Source organism: Natator depressus, chromosome 1, assembly GCF_965152275.1.
Source record: "Natator depressus isolate rNatDep1 chromosome 1, rNatDep2.hap1, whole genome shotgun sequence".
In the NCBI taxonomy this organism is placed as follows: domain Eukaryota; kingdom Metazoa; phylum Chordata; order Testudines; family Cheloniidae; genus Natator; species Natator depressus.
The window spans coordinates 39,468,997-39,488,267 of record NC_134234.1 but is presented as its reverse complement, the minus strand read 5'-3'; the positions used below and the strand labels follow the sequence as shown (position 1 = coordinate 39,488,267).

Here is a 19,271-nt window from a genome sequence, read left to right as displayed (position 1 = left end):
CAAATTGATTCATGACTGACTGGTAGCAGTCTGGAGTTGCCAGCTTCCACACAGCAATTGCCACACGCTTTTCTACCAAGACGGCAGCTCTCATTCTGGTGTCCTTGAGCCGCATGTCTGGGACAAGCTCCAAGCATAGTTCCAGGAAGCTGGCTTTCTGCACCCGAAAGTTCTATAGCCACTGCTCATCATCCCACACCTGCATGAGGATGCGATCCCACCATTCAGTGCTTGTTTCATGAGCCCAAAAGTGACGGTCTATCCTATGCACCTGCTCAGTGAATGCCAAAAGCAATCTAAAGTTGCTCCTATTCATATCACGCAGAACGTCAGGCACCTGTGAGTCTTCCTCAGTTAGAAACTTCACGATTAACTGCACTGCCATCCGCAATGTCTTCATGACAGTTAACAGAGCATAGGAGAGCAGTGCGGGATCCAACCCTTCTCACAAAAATGCCCGGGTTCACAGCAAAGAAGGGCCGTTGAAAAAACGCCGCAAAAGGAAGTCGGAAGCTCATGGAGTGCTGGGACAGAAAGCAATGCATCACGGGATATTTAACACGTCCCAAGATGTGCCATGATTCACTCCGTCATCCCACAACACCTAGTGACAGAAGGACTGTGGGATAGGTACTCACAGTGCATTATTCACACTGTCGATGATGGTGCCCCCACTGTGGACATGATCTGGCGACAGAGGGAGCAAGTGTGAACATGGAATTGTGATTTTTATTGTGTCGACATCACTTTTGTCGACACAAATTGGTAGTGTAGACATGGCCCAAAAGAGTGAAACAGCAGCCTGTAATGTAAGTATGGTATAAGACCCTGAAAAAGCAAGGGAGAGAGATCTTTAGCTAGCACTAGACCCAAAGAGCCTTGGGGCTATAATCAAAGAAACTATTTTTTGTGTTCTGGTTCCTCCTGCCTTTGGAGACACAGGACCTTGAACATTCCTTGTTAATAAGCAAGACTGCATTAACAAATATACCAGACTCTTTCATCAATTTCTACCCCCAACCAGAACATCCCCAAGGCCTCAAACTTTTACTGGCTGTTTGGGTCAACAAGGGGTAGCAGTATATTGTGAGTAATAGCCGTGTTAGTCTGTATTCGCAAAAAGAAAAGAAGTACTTGTGGCACCTTAGAGACTAACCAATTTATTTGAGCATAAGCTTTCGTGAGCTACAGCTCACTTCATCCGATGAAGTGAGCTGTAGCTCATGAAAGCTTATGCTCAAATAAATTGGTTAGTCTCTAAGGTGCCACAAGTACAGTATATTGTGGGTGCTGAATGAGGCATGGTGGATGTAAGAGAGGAGGACTCCGCCAGCAAACGAAGGAGGTTTACCAGCTGAGGGATATATGACATCCCACATCTAAATCGATCTAAGCAAGGACAAGCCTTACCCTGATTCAGGGTGGCTACACTGGACAGTTAATGGTACGTCAATCAGTGCAATACAACTGACAGAAGTACCACCATCTGAGTACTCTAAAGAAAACAAGGCCTTGGACTAGACAGACAGGGAAGAATTTATCCTGGAAGAGAGTAGAGGGCCACTAGCATCCTCTTCTCTCTCAAAGATCTCTGCTGCAATGGGGCCTAATGCCACACCACCTTTTATGTACCTTGCCTTTCTTTGGGAGAGAGTACTCTGATTTTTTGCACTTCACACAAACATTTATGTAATTAATTACATCCAGAATAATAAGAAATGGTGCAGACTTTATAAACAACTACCAACTGCTAACTTATAAATCATCTACTACCACAACTGGGTAATACACAAAAAATGTTAAAAACAAGAATACATTAAGCGTATTTACCGATTCACTTCTGCCGAATCCCACTCCTCTATTAGAAGACAGGTATCCAGATGTATCATGCTCCCAGTTCTTGTAGGGTAAAAAGTCTAAATGTTCTGGAGCCATTGGAATGTTTGGAAGACCAGCATGCTGAACTTCATTAACATCCTAAATTAAAACACAACAGAATTACAAACTAGAGAACTGTCTTCAAGTTTATTGTAATCCTTAAAAGTGATGCTTGTTATGCCAGAGATTCCCTCTCTATCAGACAATATAAGGTTGAGAGTCAAATGCTGGGTGAAACTTGCAAGGAAATATAGAGAGGAGGTGTATTCAGTATATAAAAGATGCTCAGTATACACAAACACGGAGTAAATGTAACTTTATAATGCCCGACTGCATTAAGGGTTTCGTATCATAACACACTATTGGTAGTAAATGGACTGGCACACAACACTGGCAGTGCACCTCCAAGTATTTTGAGAAACCTCTTCTGTATCTTATGTAACTTCAGTTCAGAAATTACCCTCTCACTTGCTTTCAGCGGGCAGATCAATCAGACAGTTTTTAATTTTGGATGTCAGCTGTTACTCATGTGTCACTTCCCCATCACAACTCCCGTATATAAGTCAATGGTTAAGAGCAACCAAACATGTTTCATGGATTTCCATGTAATCCATGAAATCATGATTTACACAGGACCTTATCCATAGTGGGATCTTGGGTGAGGATGTGTATAGCAGGGTGGAAGGGAAGGTATTGTTATGGGCTTAGTTAAAACATCTTTGAAATTAGATGTGACTGCGCTCTTACAATTAACATGACTGTCAGGGTAAGTTAAGCACGACCTCCTCACCTAAGCCATAAGGGGTTGTGAACCCATCCAGGAGTTTTGGACTGAGTGGTGAATGGGGTTTCGGCAAGGAGTGTATGCATGTTCCCTGGGTGGGTTCACAGATGCTTTTGTCTTGGGTGGGCAGGGGCTCCTGCTTGACATATCCTGCCAGTTATGTTAATTGTAGGGTGCGTTCATACCCAATCCCAAAGAGACAAACAGCAAGAAAGGGAAGCAGCAGCCTGAAAGCATGGTATAAGACCATGGAAAAAACTAGGGAGAGAGCTCTTTAGCTAGCACTAGACCCAAGGAGGCTTGGGGCTATAAGCAAAGAAACTGTTTGTTGTTTCCTGGTTCCTCCTACCTTCGGGGACCCAGGACCTCATACATTCCTTGTTAATAAGCAAGATCAGGATATTTTTTGATGCAGAGTCTTTCATCAATTTCTACCCCCAACTGGAATACCAGGGCCTCAAATTTTGATTAGCTGCTTGGGTCAAAAAGGGGTATGTAGTGCGGTGGTGGTTGTCCCTCCCCATCTGGGTCGGAGAGAAGCCACACTGCCTCATTATGTCACTGGGGTCACTGCTTAACATCAGGGGAATTAGCAAATCAGGTGCTAATGCCCTGACCCTCTCGGTGGGGTGGCACACCAAACCGTCTGTGGGCTCTGGCTCTCCAGCACAGCAGAGCTAACAAGCAGGCTATAGGCTCTGGCCCTCGTGCAGGGCAGAGCACTACACAGATTGTTGTCTCAGATCTGGCAGACAGCAGACAAACACAGGCCTTTTCACCTATGGTGGGGAGGCTGCCACCCCTGGGGTAGGTTTAACACCAGGGGGTAGGGGAACCCAGGCCCTCCCTACTCCACTGGTTCTCAGCCCCAGGCTATAAGTGGCAGAATGTTCTGTCAGTGGGTCAGTGGGGATCCGCCTGAAACACACAGACCTGGATTCAGGCAACCATGCAACCAGACTATGGTCTAGTGTCCCTGGGCCACTTTCTACTACCTCTTTGTTTGGTACCTGGGCTCTGTAGGTGTCGTCCATCTCCTGGGGGTACACAGCCATCAGCAGCTCCTCCTTGGACTTGGTCTCCTCTGGGGTCAGGGCACCGCTTGGTTCAGCAGCAGAGTAAGAGGCCAGCAGCGAGCAATATTCGCCTGTCTCCTGCCCTGGCTCGGCTCCAACTGAGCTGAAGGTTCCTCTTTTTGTACTTCCCGTCCTGTCTCTCAATTTCCAGTGAGAAGGGTGAACCCGGCCTGACTCCACCCACCCAGGCACATAAAGTGGTTCCTCCCCCTGTGGATCGGAGGGAGGCCACACCGTGGACATGATCTGCCAACAGAGGGAGCAAGAATGAACACGAAATTATGATTTTTATTATGTCAGCATCACTTCTGTTGACACAAATTGGTAGTGTAGACATGGCACAAAAAAGTGAAGCAGCAGCCTGTAATGTAAGTATGGTATAAAACCCTGAAAAAGCAAGGGAGAGAGATCTTTAGCTAGCACTAGACCCAAAGAGGCTTGGGGCTATAAGCAAAGAAACTATTTTTTGTTTTCTGTACATTCCTTGTTAATAAGTAAGCATATATATATATGCGCAGTATATATAAAGTATATATTCCCAAGAGAGGGAAACAGCAGCATGAAAGCATGGTATAAGACCCTGGATGGAAAGGGAAGAATTTATCCTGGAAGAGAGTAAAGGGCCACTAGAATCCTCTTCTCTCTCAAAGATCTCTGCTGCAATGGGGCCTGATGCCACACCACCTTTTATGTACCTTGCCTTTCTTTGGGAGAGAGTACTCTGATTTTTTGCACTTCACACAAACATTTATGAAATTAATTGCATCCAGAATAATAAGAAATGGTGCAGACTTTATAAACAACTACCAACTGCTACCTTATAAACCATCTACTACCACAACTGGGTAATACACAAAAAATGTTAAAAACAAGAACACATAAAGCATATTTACCGATTCACATCTGCCAAATCCCACTCCTCTATTAGAAGACAGGTATCCATGTCCAGATGTCTCATGTTCCCAGTCCATGTAGGGTAAAAAGTCTATATCTTCCTCAGCTATAAGTTCAAGAATGTTTGGAAGACCAGCATGCTGAACTTCATTAACATCCTAAATTAAAACGCAACAGAATTACAAACTAGAGAACTGTCTTTAATTTTATTATAATCCTTAAAAGTGATGCTTGTTATGCCAGAGATTCCTTCTCTATCAGACAATGTAAGGTTGAGAGTCAAATGCTGGGTGAAACTTGCGAGGAAATATAGAGAGGAGGTGCATTCAGTATACAAAAGATGCTCAGTATACACAAACACGGAGTAAATGTAACTTTATAATGCCTGACTGCATTAAGGGTTGTCGTATCATAACACACTATTGGTAGTAAATGGACTGGCACACAACACTGGCAGTGCACCTCCAAGTATTTTGAGAAACCTCTTCTGTATCTTATGTAACTTCAGTTCAGAAATTACCCTCTCACTTGCTTTCAGCGGGCAGATCAATCAGACAGTTTTTAATTTTGGATGTCAGCTGTTACTCATGTGTCACTTCCCCATCACAACTCCCGTATATAAGTCAATGGTTAAGAGCAACCAAACACACCAACATATTGTAGATTACGAAAAGAAAAGAGTATTTCTTCTGTGAGTATAATGCAGAGGTCTGGAATATGGTAGATGAATGTACAGAATCCTAATATACAAAGATGATGTTTAAATTTCCTTTTTTCTGATATATGTACAAGACACATGACCTGATTTATTATACATGTATATGATAAAGATGTTTTCCAATGTATTGGAACCAGTATGCTTTTTAGCAGGTTATCTGATTTTTATACTGCCAAGTTTATACTGTTTACGTTTAACTGTTGTTTATGATATTTCACAGTAATCAGAGAGCCTGAGTAGAATGGCACTTTATTTATAAAATTTGTATTATATAAAGATCATTACCAGGAGGTAACAAAACAGATGATTACATTGTCTGAAAATCAGAGCAAGAACTGCCAGAAGAGTGAAAGCTCTGACTAGATTTTTGCTAGGGAGGTAGTGGCCAAGTGTGGAGGGGTGCCACACAGAGCTTAACAGTAAATCTTTGGCTGATTAAGGAGCCCTATTTACAAGAAAGGGACAATAATTCCACCAATAACTATTACATAGGATTGCTGGGATATTATACATGCGATGACATCTGTCAAATGTATAAGTTATATTCTTAAAAGGCACAAACAAAACAATATTTATTTCTATGAACAAAATCTGTGCCAGCCTATTTTTAGTTTTAAATGCAGTACAATGTAATGGTCCAAAATATGGACGTCTCCTGTTCCTTAAGTTATCCCAACTTACTCAATGCCCTCCATGACATTCAGATAATTATACCGTAATAGGGAATTGATTATTTTCCTTTAGTATACTTATAATCCTAAATAAATAATAATTAATAACTATTAGTATTACTTATACTATAATAGTTCCTAACGTGCTAGATGCTGTACAGACATATGGGAAGACACAGTACTTGCTGCCTGCAATCCAAACAGTTTCTTTCAATTACAGTTGCAGCACTACAGGGTAAAAGTATTGTTCTTCTAGATTAAAAAGTTCTTTCTGGACCAGAGATGGTGCCTTTATAGGAGTTGTGCCTACAGATATAGTCCCAAAGTCAGAACACTTGCACAGTTCTGAACTCTGCCACATGCATACACAGATACAAAAAGAAAATTGCAGTTTCTAAATCATTAAAAAAGCAAGTATCTCCAAAATAAACACAGAGATTATGCCTCTCTGTTGGTTCACTTGCAAACATCCAGTCTGGGTAGTGGATGGGATAGAAACAGACTTTGTTTGGATGCCTAGGTACTCCAACAACGTATGATATAAAAGAAGCTTCATAAGGAAAGTAACATATAATTCAAAAAGCATCAAAGAACACAAGCTTTTGCAAAAATAATTTTAGTTCTTCTGTAAAAGAACTAAAATTGTTCACTGTGATAATATTAAGCAATATGTGCTTTAATTCTTACAAGATTACAGTAATTGTTTTTCTTTTCAGTTATTTTCTAAAGAATTTTTAGAGACATATAGACAGTAATGAGATATTTTAATGGAAACACATACCCTTTTTTCTACTGCCACAAAGCTTGTAAACTGGGTTATGATGGAGTTCTCCATGCTGAGGTTAATAATCAGGACTTTCAAAGTATGTTTCTTCATCTAGGTTGTTATATAATGACAAAATATGTTTAAAAACAAAACATACAGGTGAAAACAATATTCACTAGAATAAGTGTCAATGTCAAAACTGAATATACATAATATGTTCTTATGCACTATGGATATAAGTAAGCTAGCTCATCTTGCAGCTATTTCTAAGCAGTGCAAATGTGGTTATGTTTGTGTACCCAATTTCCTGCTTCCTGTTTAGAAGCGTTCTGAAGGGAGAGGGGCTAATCCTAACCCTCTCAGCTACTTGCAGATTTATCCACTTGTGCTGGGGGAGAGGAAACTGGAATTGGTAATTCTTACAGAGAAACTGCACTGAAATGGTCTTGTCACAAGTCAATCAGGGCTCCATTGGGCTTCCAGCTCCTTCCAGTGCAAGCATATGACTCCTTATCAGATTCTGGATCAATGACAGTCATTACTGAAACCTAAAGGGCAGCATGTCAGCTGCACAACTAAAGCAAAACACCTTGCACCTATCGGACACAATTTGTGTCAAGTCAGGAATGGCAATGCTCAAGCCTGTTCAGGACTCAGAAACATCCTGTACACAGACATACGATATACTGAGACCTCTCTGAAAACAAACAAACAATCATGTTCTCCAGAATCTCAGCTTTCATTTAATGAAAATAAAGTAAGCCTCTAGCTGTCATGGCTGTGAAGAAAATCTCAAAAATGTGAACTGAGTGTAAGTGGTGCGGAGATTTCTGTTGGTATGCAGAGCATGGACCAGTAGCTCTGAAATGTGTGACTGACCCCCCCGCCCACTCATTTTAGTGAGGTGTTACCTCAAATGCCCAATAACGATCATTTAAATGTCAACAATGTTAACTATTTGTAAGAAACCAGTATGGGGGTGTCACAGATTTGCAAAATTTACTATCTGTGAATTAACTGTCTCACTTTGGTGCCTCAAGAGGATGGCATTTGGAAGGTACCATCACTTATTTATTCCCCCCAATCAACCCCAATTTGCCTAGAAGAGCACATGGGCATAATCAAGTCCCAGTGAGGGGGAGACAAGCTCAAGGAAATAGTAGAGCTCTGAAAACATGCACCATCATATTTTAAACATCTGCATGATTTACTGTGATGCAGCATTACACCCAACTCACATGGATAGAGCTTATTTTGTAGGCAGAGCTGTGAAAAGTACCACTACTATATTTCCCCCCAATCTGACCCCAAAGCTTGGGACCCACTCCTGCAAACTTTTCTCACATGAGGGTCCTACTGGCTTCTAAAACTCTGACTTCTAGTGGGACTACTCAGGTGAATAAAGTTTGCACAATCAGGTCCTCACACATACAAGCAAGTAAAGGTTTACAGGATTATGCCCTCATGTCTATAAACATATCTGAAACTGAATGTTGAAAAATAGGATGTTCAGAAAAGAGCTACAAGAATGATTTGAGATGTGGAAAACATGCCTTCTAGTGAGAGACTTAAGAAGTTCAATTTATTTGGTTTATCCAACAGAAGGTTAAGAAGTGACTTGATCACAGTCTACAAGTACCTACATGAGGTAAAGATTTCCGACAGCAGACAATTCTTGAACAGAAACTAAGTGGAACTTATCTGGGGATGTGATGGGTTCACCATCACCTGAAGGTTTTCAATCAAGACTATCTCTCTTTCTAAAAGATATTCTATAGCTCAAACAGAAGTTCTGGGCTTGATGCAGAAGTTACTGGGCATGTTCTTTTGGCTTGTGTTATCCAGGACATCAGACTAGATGATCATAATGGTCCATTTCAGCCTTAAAATCTATGGAATTCATACTGCAACCTTCCAATTTCCATTCCCAAGTCAAACATTCTCTCCACCTCTCCTCTTCCTATCCCCATTTCACTGAACCCCTTTAACAGTTCTTGTTTTAAGCATAAACTGAGATAAAATAGTGGTTCCTAGTTCATATTCTTATCTTTAGAATGACAAACCTCATGTTCTGTTTCATTTTCATGAAGTATCCCATCTTCATAATCCCTAATGAGGGCTCTTGCTGTGAGTTTGTGGAGAAGCTACATTAAGGAAAAGAGACAAGTTCAAATGATCACCAATTTAAAACCTTGTATTTAAAAATCTCCATTTTATGTATAAGGTTTTCTGATTTTTGAAGTCTTCTGATCAATGAGGATTCAGTTTCAGGATAACTGGCATCTGAAGTTACATTTTATTGAATGTTAAAAGTTTCAAGGCAGTATTTTCCATAGAGGAGCATTACATCCCACACCTTGTTTGAAATAATTTTGTATTTTTATGATTAGTGCGCATTTTTCTAACTTTTAAAAGTCATCATACCTTTATACCATCAACTAAATTCCTGCTCTGGGGGACAGTGAACTGTGCAAACTGGTGATGTAATTTCTGTTTCAACTGCACCACTCTAGCCAAGAGGAGGAAAATAATCTGTACATCTGTAAAATGTTAAAGCCAACAAGGAGTGGGAGTACTGAGGACTGTTAAACCCAGCCCAGTAAGGACATGGAGCAATGTGTCATCCAATCATCTCCACAGGTCCATTTTTAAAAAAAACATTGACTGACTCAGAAGGGAACCCCTGGTGAGTCCTTTTTGGCCAGATGTTGGTAGCCAAAACAAAGGGATCTTTCTGGATACGGGGGAAAGGAAAAAATGGTGGGAATTCTCAGATTCTATCTGAGGCATAGAAAAATAACACTCATCTTCGAAATTTGGCCCAGATTTTCATAAGGCAGCTTCTCTTTTTGCAATCACAATTTGCACCTGTCAAAATTGCATTTGTCCTTTCTGCACCTTTGATTAGTTGTGGGGTCAAAAGAAGGAGTGTGATTTGTGGAGGTACAAACTAAAAACTTGACCCATGAAGAGGAATACTTATCTGAAGCCCAGATGAGCATTTGAACCTCTCAGGACAGTAGTTTAAAGAGTACCTGACTCATTAGGTGAGTACCTTCCCCATTCGCACCAACCCAGTTTGTCTGTATGAGAGCTTGGAAATTTACTGAAATAGCTTCCAATGTGGATTAAGATAAACAGCAAAGATGCACTCATTAATAAATAAAAATGCTCACACATGAATTTACACCAAAGTAACGATTTCAAAATAATTATTAATAAATAATTATTCTGGAATAGTTATTTAGGTGAATTTCCAGGAGTAGACAAGCTCTGAAAAGTAAATAAATGCCTCTTTTAGCCATTTTCCTCTTTTCAGTTTAGGAAGTTATTTAGGACTGCTGCCGTGCTTTCCCATAGGGAGTGGATTTGCAGTTTTTTCAATATTAACTGAAACAGTCACAACCTTTGGTCACACTGGATAGTGCTGCCTTTTACGATTCCTCCTCTCTCAGGGAATCTACACTACAGTCTACACTACAGACTTAAGTTGACCTGTTAGGTTGACTTACAGCCACCTCAGCAATTACTGCAGTCACTGATGTCCACACTACTCTCCTGTCAATGGTGCACATCCTCACCAGGAACACTTCCAGAGACTGAAGAGGGATAGTGTTGGGGACCGAGAGCCAGGACTGAGAGCCAGGTGCAGCTCCCCGCCAGGAGCCAGCTTGGCTTCTTGCCTCCCAACTGGGAGCTGAGGCCAGCTGCCCACCGGATTCTCAGCTTCTCGCCTCCCCACTGGGAGCGGGAGTGAGCCACCCGGGCTTCTCACCTCCCTGAGTTTTTTCATCAATTTCATGGATCCAGCATGGAGCCCTGAAATGGCCAACAGCCAGTGTAAGTAATGAGGTGTCTACACAGATGCTGCATTGCCCTAACTATACTGACATAAGCCCTATGCCTCTTGTGGATGTGGAGTTAGTATGTCGATGTAGTTGGGCACTTACATCGGCGGGACAAGGCTTTAGTGTGTACACTGATATAATTAGGTCATAACTAGCGGCCTTACGTCGACCTCACTATGTAGTGTAGACCAGGCCTCAGTTCTTTTAGAATTTTTCCAAAAAGCAATGGCTTAAGTATTGAAAGAGAACGCTGCTGCATCATCCCCAGCAGAGGTCAGCTAACATCACCTCAACGTCAGAAACTACAGAGGTAGCCCCAACAAATTCCTAAAATGAGAAGAACCACCTTCCACCCAGGTAAGTTTATATTTTACAAATCAGTCTGGGCCATCAAGCATGTCGGAAATGTGCTCACTTATCCCACATAGGTCAGCTGCCTTTTTAAAAGCTTCCTTCAAATGAGGCTGAGGTTCTTTATTAAAACAGCAAAAATGCTGAAAACAAGGGTATGTGCTATTTTAAAACAACATGTATATGGTGTTAGGATATAGATATTCAGGCCTGTCTGTAAAGGCCTATACTCTAAGAATTTAGGTGTATTCTTATCACTTAGCTAGTTATAGAGGTATAAAAGAAAGAATCAGAATCACTGTCTGCCAGTGTAAGAGCTTTCTCTTACTGTGACAGTCTGAGGCCCTGTTCTTAGGCTAAGGCCTTTGGCTAAGCAGCAGAGGCAGCCATAAGCTGGGAAGTGAACGGTCACATCCTCACATTCCGAACTAGTCACATTGAAATAAGGTGCTATTGGGCTGTTAGGAATACAATCCTGTCCTGATAATGCCTACTGCCTCCACAGAAAGGGAAGTGCCTAAAAGATGTAAAAGGAAACTTAGTTTGATAGCATCCTGTCTGGCAAGAACTCACTTATCAATAGCTGGGATGTGAAATCCTCATTTCTGTGTTTGTTCTATCACTGTAGTCCCCATTTCCCTATTGTTGTCTGTATAATCTCTGTCTGGTTCTGTGATTGTTTCTGTCTGCTGTATAATTAATTTTGCTGGGTGTAAACTAATTAAGGTGGTGGGATATAATTGGTTAAATAATCATGTTACAGTATGTTAGGATTGGTTAGTTAAATTTCAGTAAAATGATTGGTTAAGGTATAGCTAAGCAGAACTCAAGTTTTACTATATAGTCTGCAGTCAATCAGGAAGTGAGTAGGGTGGGTGGGGGGAAGGGAACAGAGAATGGGGATGGGGAATTGGAATCATGTTTTGCTAAGGGAGGGAATGGGAACGGAATGGGGGTGGGGAATTGGAATCATGTTTTGCTAAGGGAGGGAATGGGAACAGGGACACAGGTAAGGCTCTGTGGTGTCAGAGCTGGAAAGGGGGACACTAAGAAAGGAAACTGGAATCATGCTTGCTGGAAGTTTACCCCAATAAACATCGAATTGTTTGCACCTTTGGACTTCGGGTATTTTTGCTCTCTGTTCATGCGAGAAGGACCAGGGAAGTAAGTGGGTGAAGGAATAAGCCCCCTAACATATGGTATGTATAAATAACATTGGCCTAACTCACTGTTCCTGTTGTCTTCTGTAATTCAGTGGTTGATACCATTGCTTGCAATTCTTGGTCATTTATTAGTGCATTTAAGGTTGCCTGAAAGAAATAAGAAATGTATTCCTCTCATTTTTCCCTATCATTCCGTGCTGTCAGTACTTCTTCAGTGATGCTCCGTTTTCAGAAATGCAAACAGAATTGGAGTTGTGAGTAATCAGATGCATATCTTTAAAAACATGTTCCCTGGTACACAAAAGAATCTATACAGAAGACCCACAAAAAAGGAATCCTAAATGTATTTAAGCACAATGACAGGAACATCACATACGACATTTTGTTGAGAGGATGGTTTCTATTAAAGTTTGATTCCCTCTACAACTTGTATGATAAAGGTTGGTGGCTAACAAAAAGTGTGTCAATCAAATGTTCCCTCTAATTTTTTCCATCCATGTGCAGAATAAATTTTGTTATGTGCACCAAGGTATGTGCGGATGTATGCCACCAGTAGAAACAAAAAACCTAGATATAATATATATTTTAAAAAAGTTAAATAGGGATAATTACTCCAGCCAGGACAGAACATTATAGGCATTATAGAACTCACTACTCAAAGAATTCAATTTAAGTGTAAGAGAAATAAAAATTATGAAATGCATAGACCAGTCAAAACACTAAAATAACACACTTTGAAAGAATAAAATTACAGAGAATATATGTTTCAGAGTGGTAGCCACATTAGTCTGTGTCAGCAAAAAGAACGAGGAGTACTTGTGGTACCTTAGAGACTAACAAATTTATTTGCGCATAAGCTTTCATGGGCTAAAGCCCACTTCATCAGATGCATGCAGTGGAAAATACAGTCAGAAGATAGATAGATAGATAGATAGATATGCAGAGAACATGAAAAAATGGGATTGCCATACCAACTCTAACGAGACTAATCGATTAAGGTGGGCTATTATCAGCAGGAGAAAAAAAACACTTTTGTAGTGATAATCAGGATGGTCCATTTCAAACAGTTGAGAAGAAGGTGTGAGTAACAGTAGGGGGAAAATTAGCATGGGGAAATAGTTTTTAGTTTGTGTAATGACTCATCTACTCCCAGTCTTTATTCAAGCCTAATTTAATGGTGTCCAGTTTGCAAATTAATTCCAGTTCTGCAGTTTCTCGTTGGAGTCTGTTTTCGAAGTTTTTTTGTTGAATAATTGAGACTTTTAGGTCTGTAATTGAGTGTCCAGGGAGGTTGAAGTGTTCTCCGACTGGTTTTTGAATGTTATAATTCTTAACATCTGATTTGTGTCCATTTATTCTTTTGCGTAGACTGTCCGGTTTGGCCAATGTATATGGCAGAGGGGCATATATCACATTGGTAGAAGTCACCTATGACAGGACAGGCCCAACAAAGAAAGTAACAAAACACCACTAGCCGTCACCTTCAGCCCCCAACTAAAACCTCTCCAGCGCATCATCAAGGATCTACATCCTATCCTGAAGGACGATCCCTCACTCTTACAGATTTTGGGAGACAGGCCAGTCCTTGCTTACAGACAGCCCCCCAACCTGAAGCATATACTCACCAGCAACCATACACCACACAACAAAAACACTAACCCAGGAACCTATCCTTGCAAAAAAGCCTGTTGCTAACTCTGTCCACATATCTATTCAAGAGACACCATCATAGGACCTAATCACATTACATCAGCCACACTTTCAGAGGCTTGTTCACCTGCACATCTGTGTGAGAGAGAAACAGTGTGTGTGTTCGACACAGAGACAGTGTGTGTGCTGGCTGCTGGGAAAGTTTCTGACAGACGTCCTGCGCTGTCTCTTTAAGAAACTCACTGAAAGCTCTCCTGCTCTGTCCTGACCTCTGTTGTCTTCCCTCCCCCACTCTGCAGAGATGGGGTACATGGGTGGGGGGGGGTGAGAGAGAGAGAGAGAGCGCGAGTGTGTGTGTGTGGGGGGGGTCAGAGAGAGACTGTGTGAGCTGGCTGCTGGATGGGAAATCTCAGAAACAGTGCACTGTCTCTTTAAGAAAGGCACTCAGTCACTCACCCTTCCTGGCAGCAACTCTGAGTCCTGAGCCAAGCTGTGTCCCCTGCTCTGTGGAGATGGGGTACAGGGGCGGGGTAAAGGGGGACACCCTGACATCAGCACCCTCCCCCCGACACTCTGCACAGCCAGCAGGAGGGTCCTGGGAGCAGCTGCAGGATAGAGCAATGTGGGGGGAGGGGCACCTGAACACATGCTGCCGGCAGTGCGCACTCTCCTAATCAGCTGGGTGGCACTTAAATCTCTCCTGTGCCGCCATTCAAGCGCACAGCTTACAGGGAACACAAGTGTCAATAGTACTTTCTGTAACTGTACTGAAAACAGTTTTGTCTCATTCACACTAGCAGCTGAGCCATTTTCAATGCCAGTTGAGAAAAATTGGGGGAAAGGATGATCCTATGGAAGGATAGATGGTCTAGTGGTTATGGTACTAGGTTAGGAGATCTGGGTTCAAGTCCCTGTTCTACAAGACACTTCGTTCTTAATTTGTAAAATGCAGGTGATTGTACTTCCCTGCATTATAGGGGTGTTGTGAGGATAAATATATGAAAGACAGTGATGCACTCTGGTAATGGAGACCATGTAAGTACCTAAGACAGATAAGAGGATCATTGTCAATAATTGGTTGTTCGCCTAGTACAGACTGTTGGTAAGACTGTACATTCCTTGGGGCAGGGACCACCTATTTCTCCATATTTCTTACAGGTCAGGCACAGTGAGGCTTTTAAACAACATTTTTAAGCCAGTGTAAGAAAGTCACACAAAATTTATCCCAGCAATCAATATATAGGAAGCTTTGCAGTGCATTATAGGTGAGTCGCATCATACGCGCACTTATCTTATGCGAATTCAACTGTACGTGCTCAGCAAAAAAAGGGAAACATAACAAGATACCTGTAAATAGTGCGGGCGATTCTGCCCACCATTCCACTCAATAAGCGTATGCCCTGGAGTGAGTGTGAGATGGGAGACGTGAATCTGCTCTTCCCTGAGTCAGTCTCAGTTCCTGCATGCCTCTCAGAGGTGTGAGCATCTCGCCGCCCTGAGTGTGATTCTAGTGTTTAAAGATACGTATTTTTCATACAACATGGCCCCTAAACGCAAGCCAACTACTTCATCTGGTGCTCAATCAAAGAAACAGCGATCTGTTCCAATGCTGGAGGAAAAACTGGCTGTGTTGGACTTATTAAGAGATGGTATGTTGGTCTCCAATGTGGCATGTAAATATGGCTGCAACAAATCTAGCATCCGTGCCATCAAGATTTGAGAGAGAGAAATTCATCAAGCCACGGCATCAAGTGCTCCAATAACTGCTAAGGTTACAAGCCAGGTGCGTGATAAGACTTTAGTGAAGACTGAAAAGGCATTAAACTTATGGCTGGAAGGCATGAACTGTAAACGTGTGCTTATCGATGGCAACACGTTGCGAGAAAAAGCTCTTAGCCTCTACGTGCTGTTCAAACTTCCCGCCGAAGAGGGACAGCCTTCTGATGAGAAGGAATTCAAAGCCAGCCAAGGTTGGCTTAACAGTTTTAGGAACCGCTTCAACCTCAAAAAAGTTCAGACTACTGGTGAAGCTGCATCTGCCAACGAAGAGGCAGCAAAAGCCTACCCTGAACAATTAAAGAAAATCATAGAAGAAAAGGGCTATCTTCCGGAACAAATTTTTAATGCTGACCAGACTGGGCTCTTCTAGAAAAAATGCCCAACCACACTTAAATTTCGAAATCAGAAAGACAAGACCCTGGCTTCAAAGCAGCTAAAGACCGTGTGACTGTGTTGTTTTGTGGCAATGTGGCTGGGCATTTAATAAAGCCGGGCTTGCTCTACAGGGCTGCAAATCCCCGTGCCCTAAAAGGCAAGAACAAAAATCTCCTGCCTGTGTTCTGGCAATCAAATAAAAAGGCTGGGTGACGGCAGCATTATTTCTGGATTGGTTCCACAAGTGTTTCATTCCGGAGGTCAAGCGGTACCTCGAAGAGAAAGGACTTGACTTTAAAGTGTTGCTGATCATAGACAATGCTCCTGGCCACCCTGTGGCACTCCAGTTTGCGCATAATGACGTTGATGTCATCTTTCTCCCCCCCAATACCACCTCCATTCTCCAACCTCTTGACCAAGGCGTGATTCGCTGTTTCAAGGCCACGTACACGAGGCTTGCGATCTCACGGATACGTAGTGCTATGGATGCTGATCCTAATCTTAATGTGATGGAGTGTTGGAAGTCCTTCAACATTGCCAATTGCATCACTTATGTTAAACAGGCAATGGATATAATCAAGCCCGAAACAGTCAATGCATGTTGGCAAAACCTATGGAAAGAATGTGTGAATGATTTTAAGCGTTTCCCGACCATTGACAAAGAAGTGAAACGCATTGTTCAGGTGGCCAGGCAAGTGGGTGGTGATGGCTTCGTTGACATCCTTGAGGAAGAAATTGAAGAATTAACTGAGAGCCATAGAGAAACATTGACTAACGAAGAGTTAGAGGAACTGATAAAATCGTCTACAGAAGACTAAGATGATGACGATGAACAGGAAGAGCCAGCAAGTTGGAATCGTCATACATTTGCTGAAGTGTTCCAAGCAGCGAAACACCTGAATGATTTGATTTCTGAATACGATCCCTCTATGGAACGAGGGATCACATGTAGTATTACGGATGATTTGAGACCGCATCAAGAAACGTTTGAGCAGCTCAAGAGACAACAGCGACAGTTGCCGATCACCATGTTTTTCAAGGAAAAACAACCAGCAGCAGATGAGCCTACGCAATCAACTTCTCAAGCTGAACCAGAGCCAACCACTTGGTCTACGACTCGCTCTCAGTCACCCAAGCTCTCCATCATCTCTGTCTCCTGGATCGACATCAAGCCCTGACAACCCCCTGTAATTACCCCCCTGTAATTAAAAATACAGTACCGTAAAATTATATTTTGCATATGTACTCTTTATTATATACTGTACATTACTGTATACATTATACATTTATACATATTACTGTAAAGGATTGTGTACACAAAACCATGTACAGTATACTGTACTTTATGGGAGATTTAAGGGATTTTTAAGGGTAATTTTGACTATACGTGATTTTCGCCTTACGTGCTGACTTTAGAACCTAACCTCCGCGTAAGATGCGACTCCACTGTATATATTAATTTTTACTCACCCAAAAAAGAAGATGCTTCTTTGTATCATTCCTTACCTGAGTACAATGTGGGATAAATCCATAGACAAGAAGTCTTTCGTTGTTAAATAAAGACTGTATTTGAGCAGGAGCCTGCAATGGCTCTGGTGCATTTGCATCAAACTGTTGCCATTTAATAGAGACAGAACTGCATCCTGGAGAAAATATTCTGGATCTCTGGCTTTCTATCTGTGAAAAAAGATGCAAATGAGTTAAATACATTACTCTAATAGGAAAAATATCACAAGAAGAAGTTTTCTTGTCGCTGCACTTCCCTGAGCGATAGTAACTAGGTTGACGGAAGTATTCTTCTGTTGACCTAGCTGTGTCTACACCAGGGGATTAGGTTGGCATAACTGCAGTGCTCAGGGGCGTGGATTCTTCATAAGATCATAAGAGCATCCATACTGAGCAATACAGCGGTGCACAGGCAATCCAGGAAGTTTTTGGAAAATGTAGGGGACAATTTCCTGGTGCAAGTGCTGGAGGAACCAACTAGGGGCAGAGCTCTTCTTGACCTGCTGCTCACAAACCGGGAAGACTTAGTAGGGGAAGCAAAAGTGGATGGGAACCTGGGAGGCAGTGACCATGAAATGGTCGAGTTCAGGATCCTAACACAAGGAAGAAAGGAGAGCAGCAGAATACAGACCCTGGACTTCAGAAAAGCAGACTTTGACTCCCTCAGGGAACTGATGGGCAAGATCCCCTGGGAGAATAACATGAGGGGGAAAGGAGTCCAGGAGAGCTGGCTGTATTTTAAAGAATCCTTATTGAGGTTACAGGTACAAACCATCCTGATGTGTAGAAAGAATAGTAAATATGGCAGGCGACCAGCTTGGCTTAACAGTGAAATCCTTGCTGCTTTTAAATACAAAAAAGAAGCTTAAAAGAAGTGGAAGATTGGACAAATGACCAGGGATGAGTATAAAATATTGCTCGGGCTTGCAGGAGTGAAATCAGGAAGGCCAAATCACATCTGGAGTTGCAGCTAGCAAGAGATGTTAAGAGTAACAAGAAGGGTTTCTTCAGGTATGTTGGCAACAAGAAGAAAGTCAAGGAAAGTGTGGGCCCCTTACTGAATGAGGGAGGCAACCTAGTGACAGAGGATGTGGAAAAAGCTAATGTACTCAATGCTTTTTTTGCCTCTGTCTTCACGAACAAGGTCAGTTCCCAGACTACTGCACTGGGCAGCACAGCATGGGGAGAAGGTGACCAGCCCTCTGTGGAGAAAGAAGTGGTTCAGGATTATTTAGAAAAGCTGGACGAGCACAAGTCCATGAAGCTGGATGCGTTGCATCCGAGAGTGCTAAAGGAGTTGGCGGATGTGATTGCAGAGCCATTGGCCATTATCTTTGAAAACTCATGGCGATCGGGGGAGGTCCTGGACGACTGGAAAAAGGCTAATGTAGTGCCCATCTTTAAAAAAGGGAAGAAGGAGGATCCTGGGAACTACAGGCCAGTCAGCCTCACCTCAGTCCCTGGAAAAATCATGGAGCAGGTCCTCAAGGAATCAATTCGGAAGCACTTAGAGGAGAGGAAAGTGATCAGGAACAGTCAGCATGGATTCAGCAAGGGCAAGTCATGCCTGACTAATCTAATTGCCTTCTATGACGAGATAACTGGCTCTGTGGATGAAGGGAAAGCACTGGACGTGTTGTTCCTTGACTTTAGCAAAGCTTTTGACACGGTCTCCCACAGTATTCTTGCCAGCAAGTTAAAGAAGTATGAGCTGGATGAATGGACTATAAGGTGGATAGAAAGCTGGCTAGATTGTGGGGCTCAACAGGTAGTGATCAATGGCTCCATGTCTAGTTGGCAGCCGGTATCAAG

The 19,271-nt window shown here is 42.2% G+C and overlaps 1 protein-coding gene across 1 annotated transcript in view; it reads right to left on the bottom strand.

Annotated features, from left to right (window-relative positions):
* The window catches only part of PARP4 (poly(ADP-ribose) polymerase family member 4), a 116,805-nt gene that overhangs the window by 29,055 nt on the left and 68,479 nt on the right, over positions 1-19,271 (bottom strand). Inside the window, exons 26-32 of the mRNA XM_074957908.1 lie at positions 17,460-17,630; positions 12,216-12,296; positions 8,851-8,931; positions 6,803-6,898; positions 4,632-4,790; positions 3,673-3,984; positions 1,831-1,977 (exon numbers count right to left, since the gene is read on the bottom strand). Coding sequence (XP_074814009.1) covers positions 1,831-1,977; positions 3,673-3,984; positions 4,632-4,790; positions 6,803-6,898; positions 8,851-8,931; positions 12,216-12,296; positions 17,460-17,630 — 1,047 coding nt within the window. The remainder of the gene's footprint in view (positions 1-1,830; positions 1,978-3,672; positions 3,985-4,631; positions 4,791-6,802; positions 6,899-8,850; positions 8,932-12,215; positions 12,297-17,459; positions 17,631-19,271) is intronic.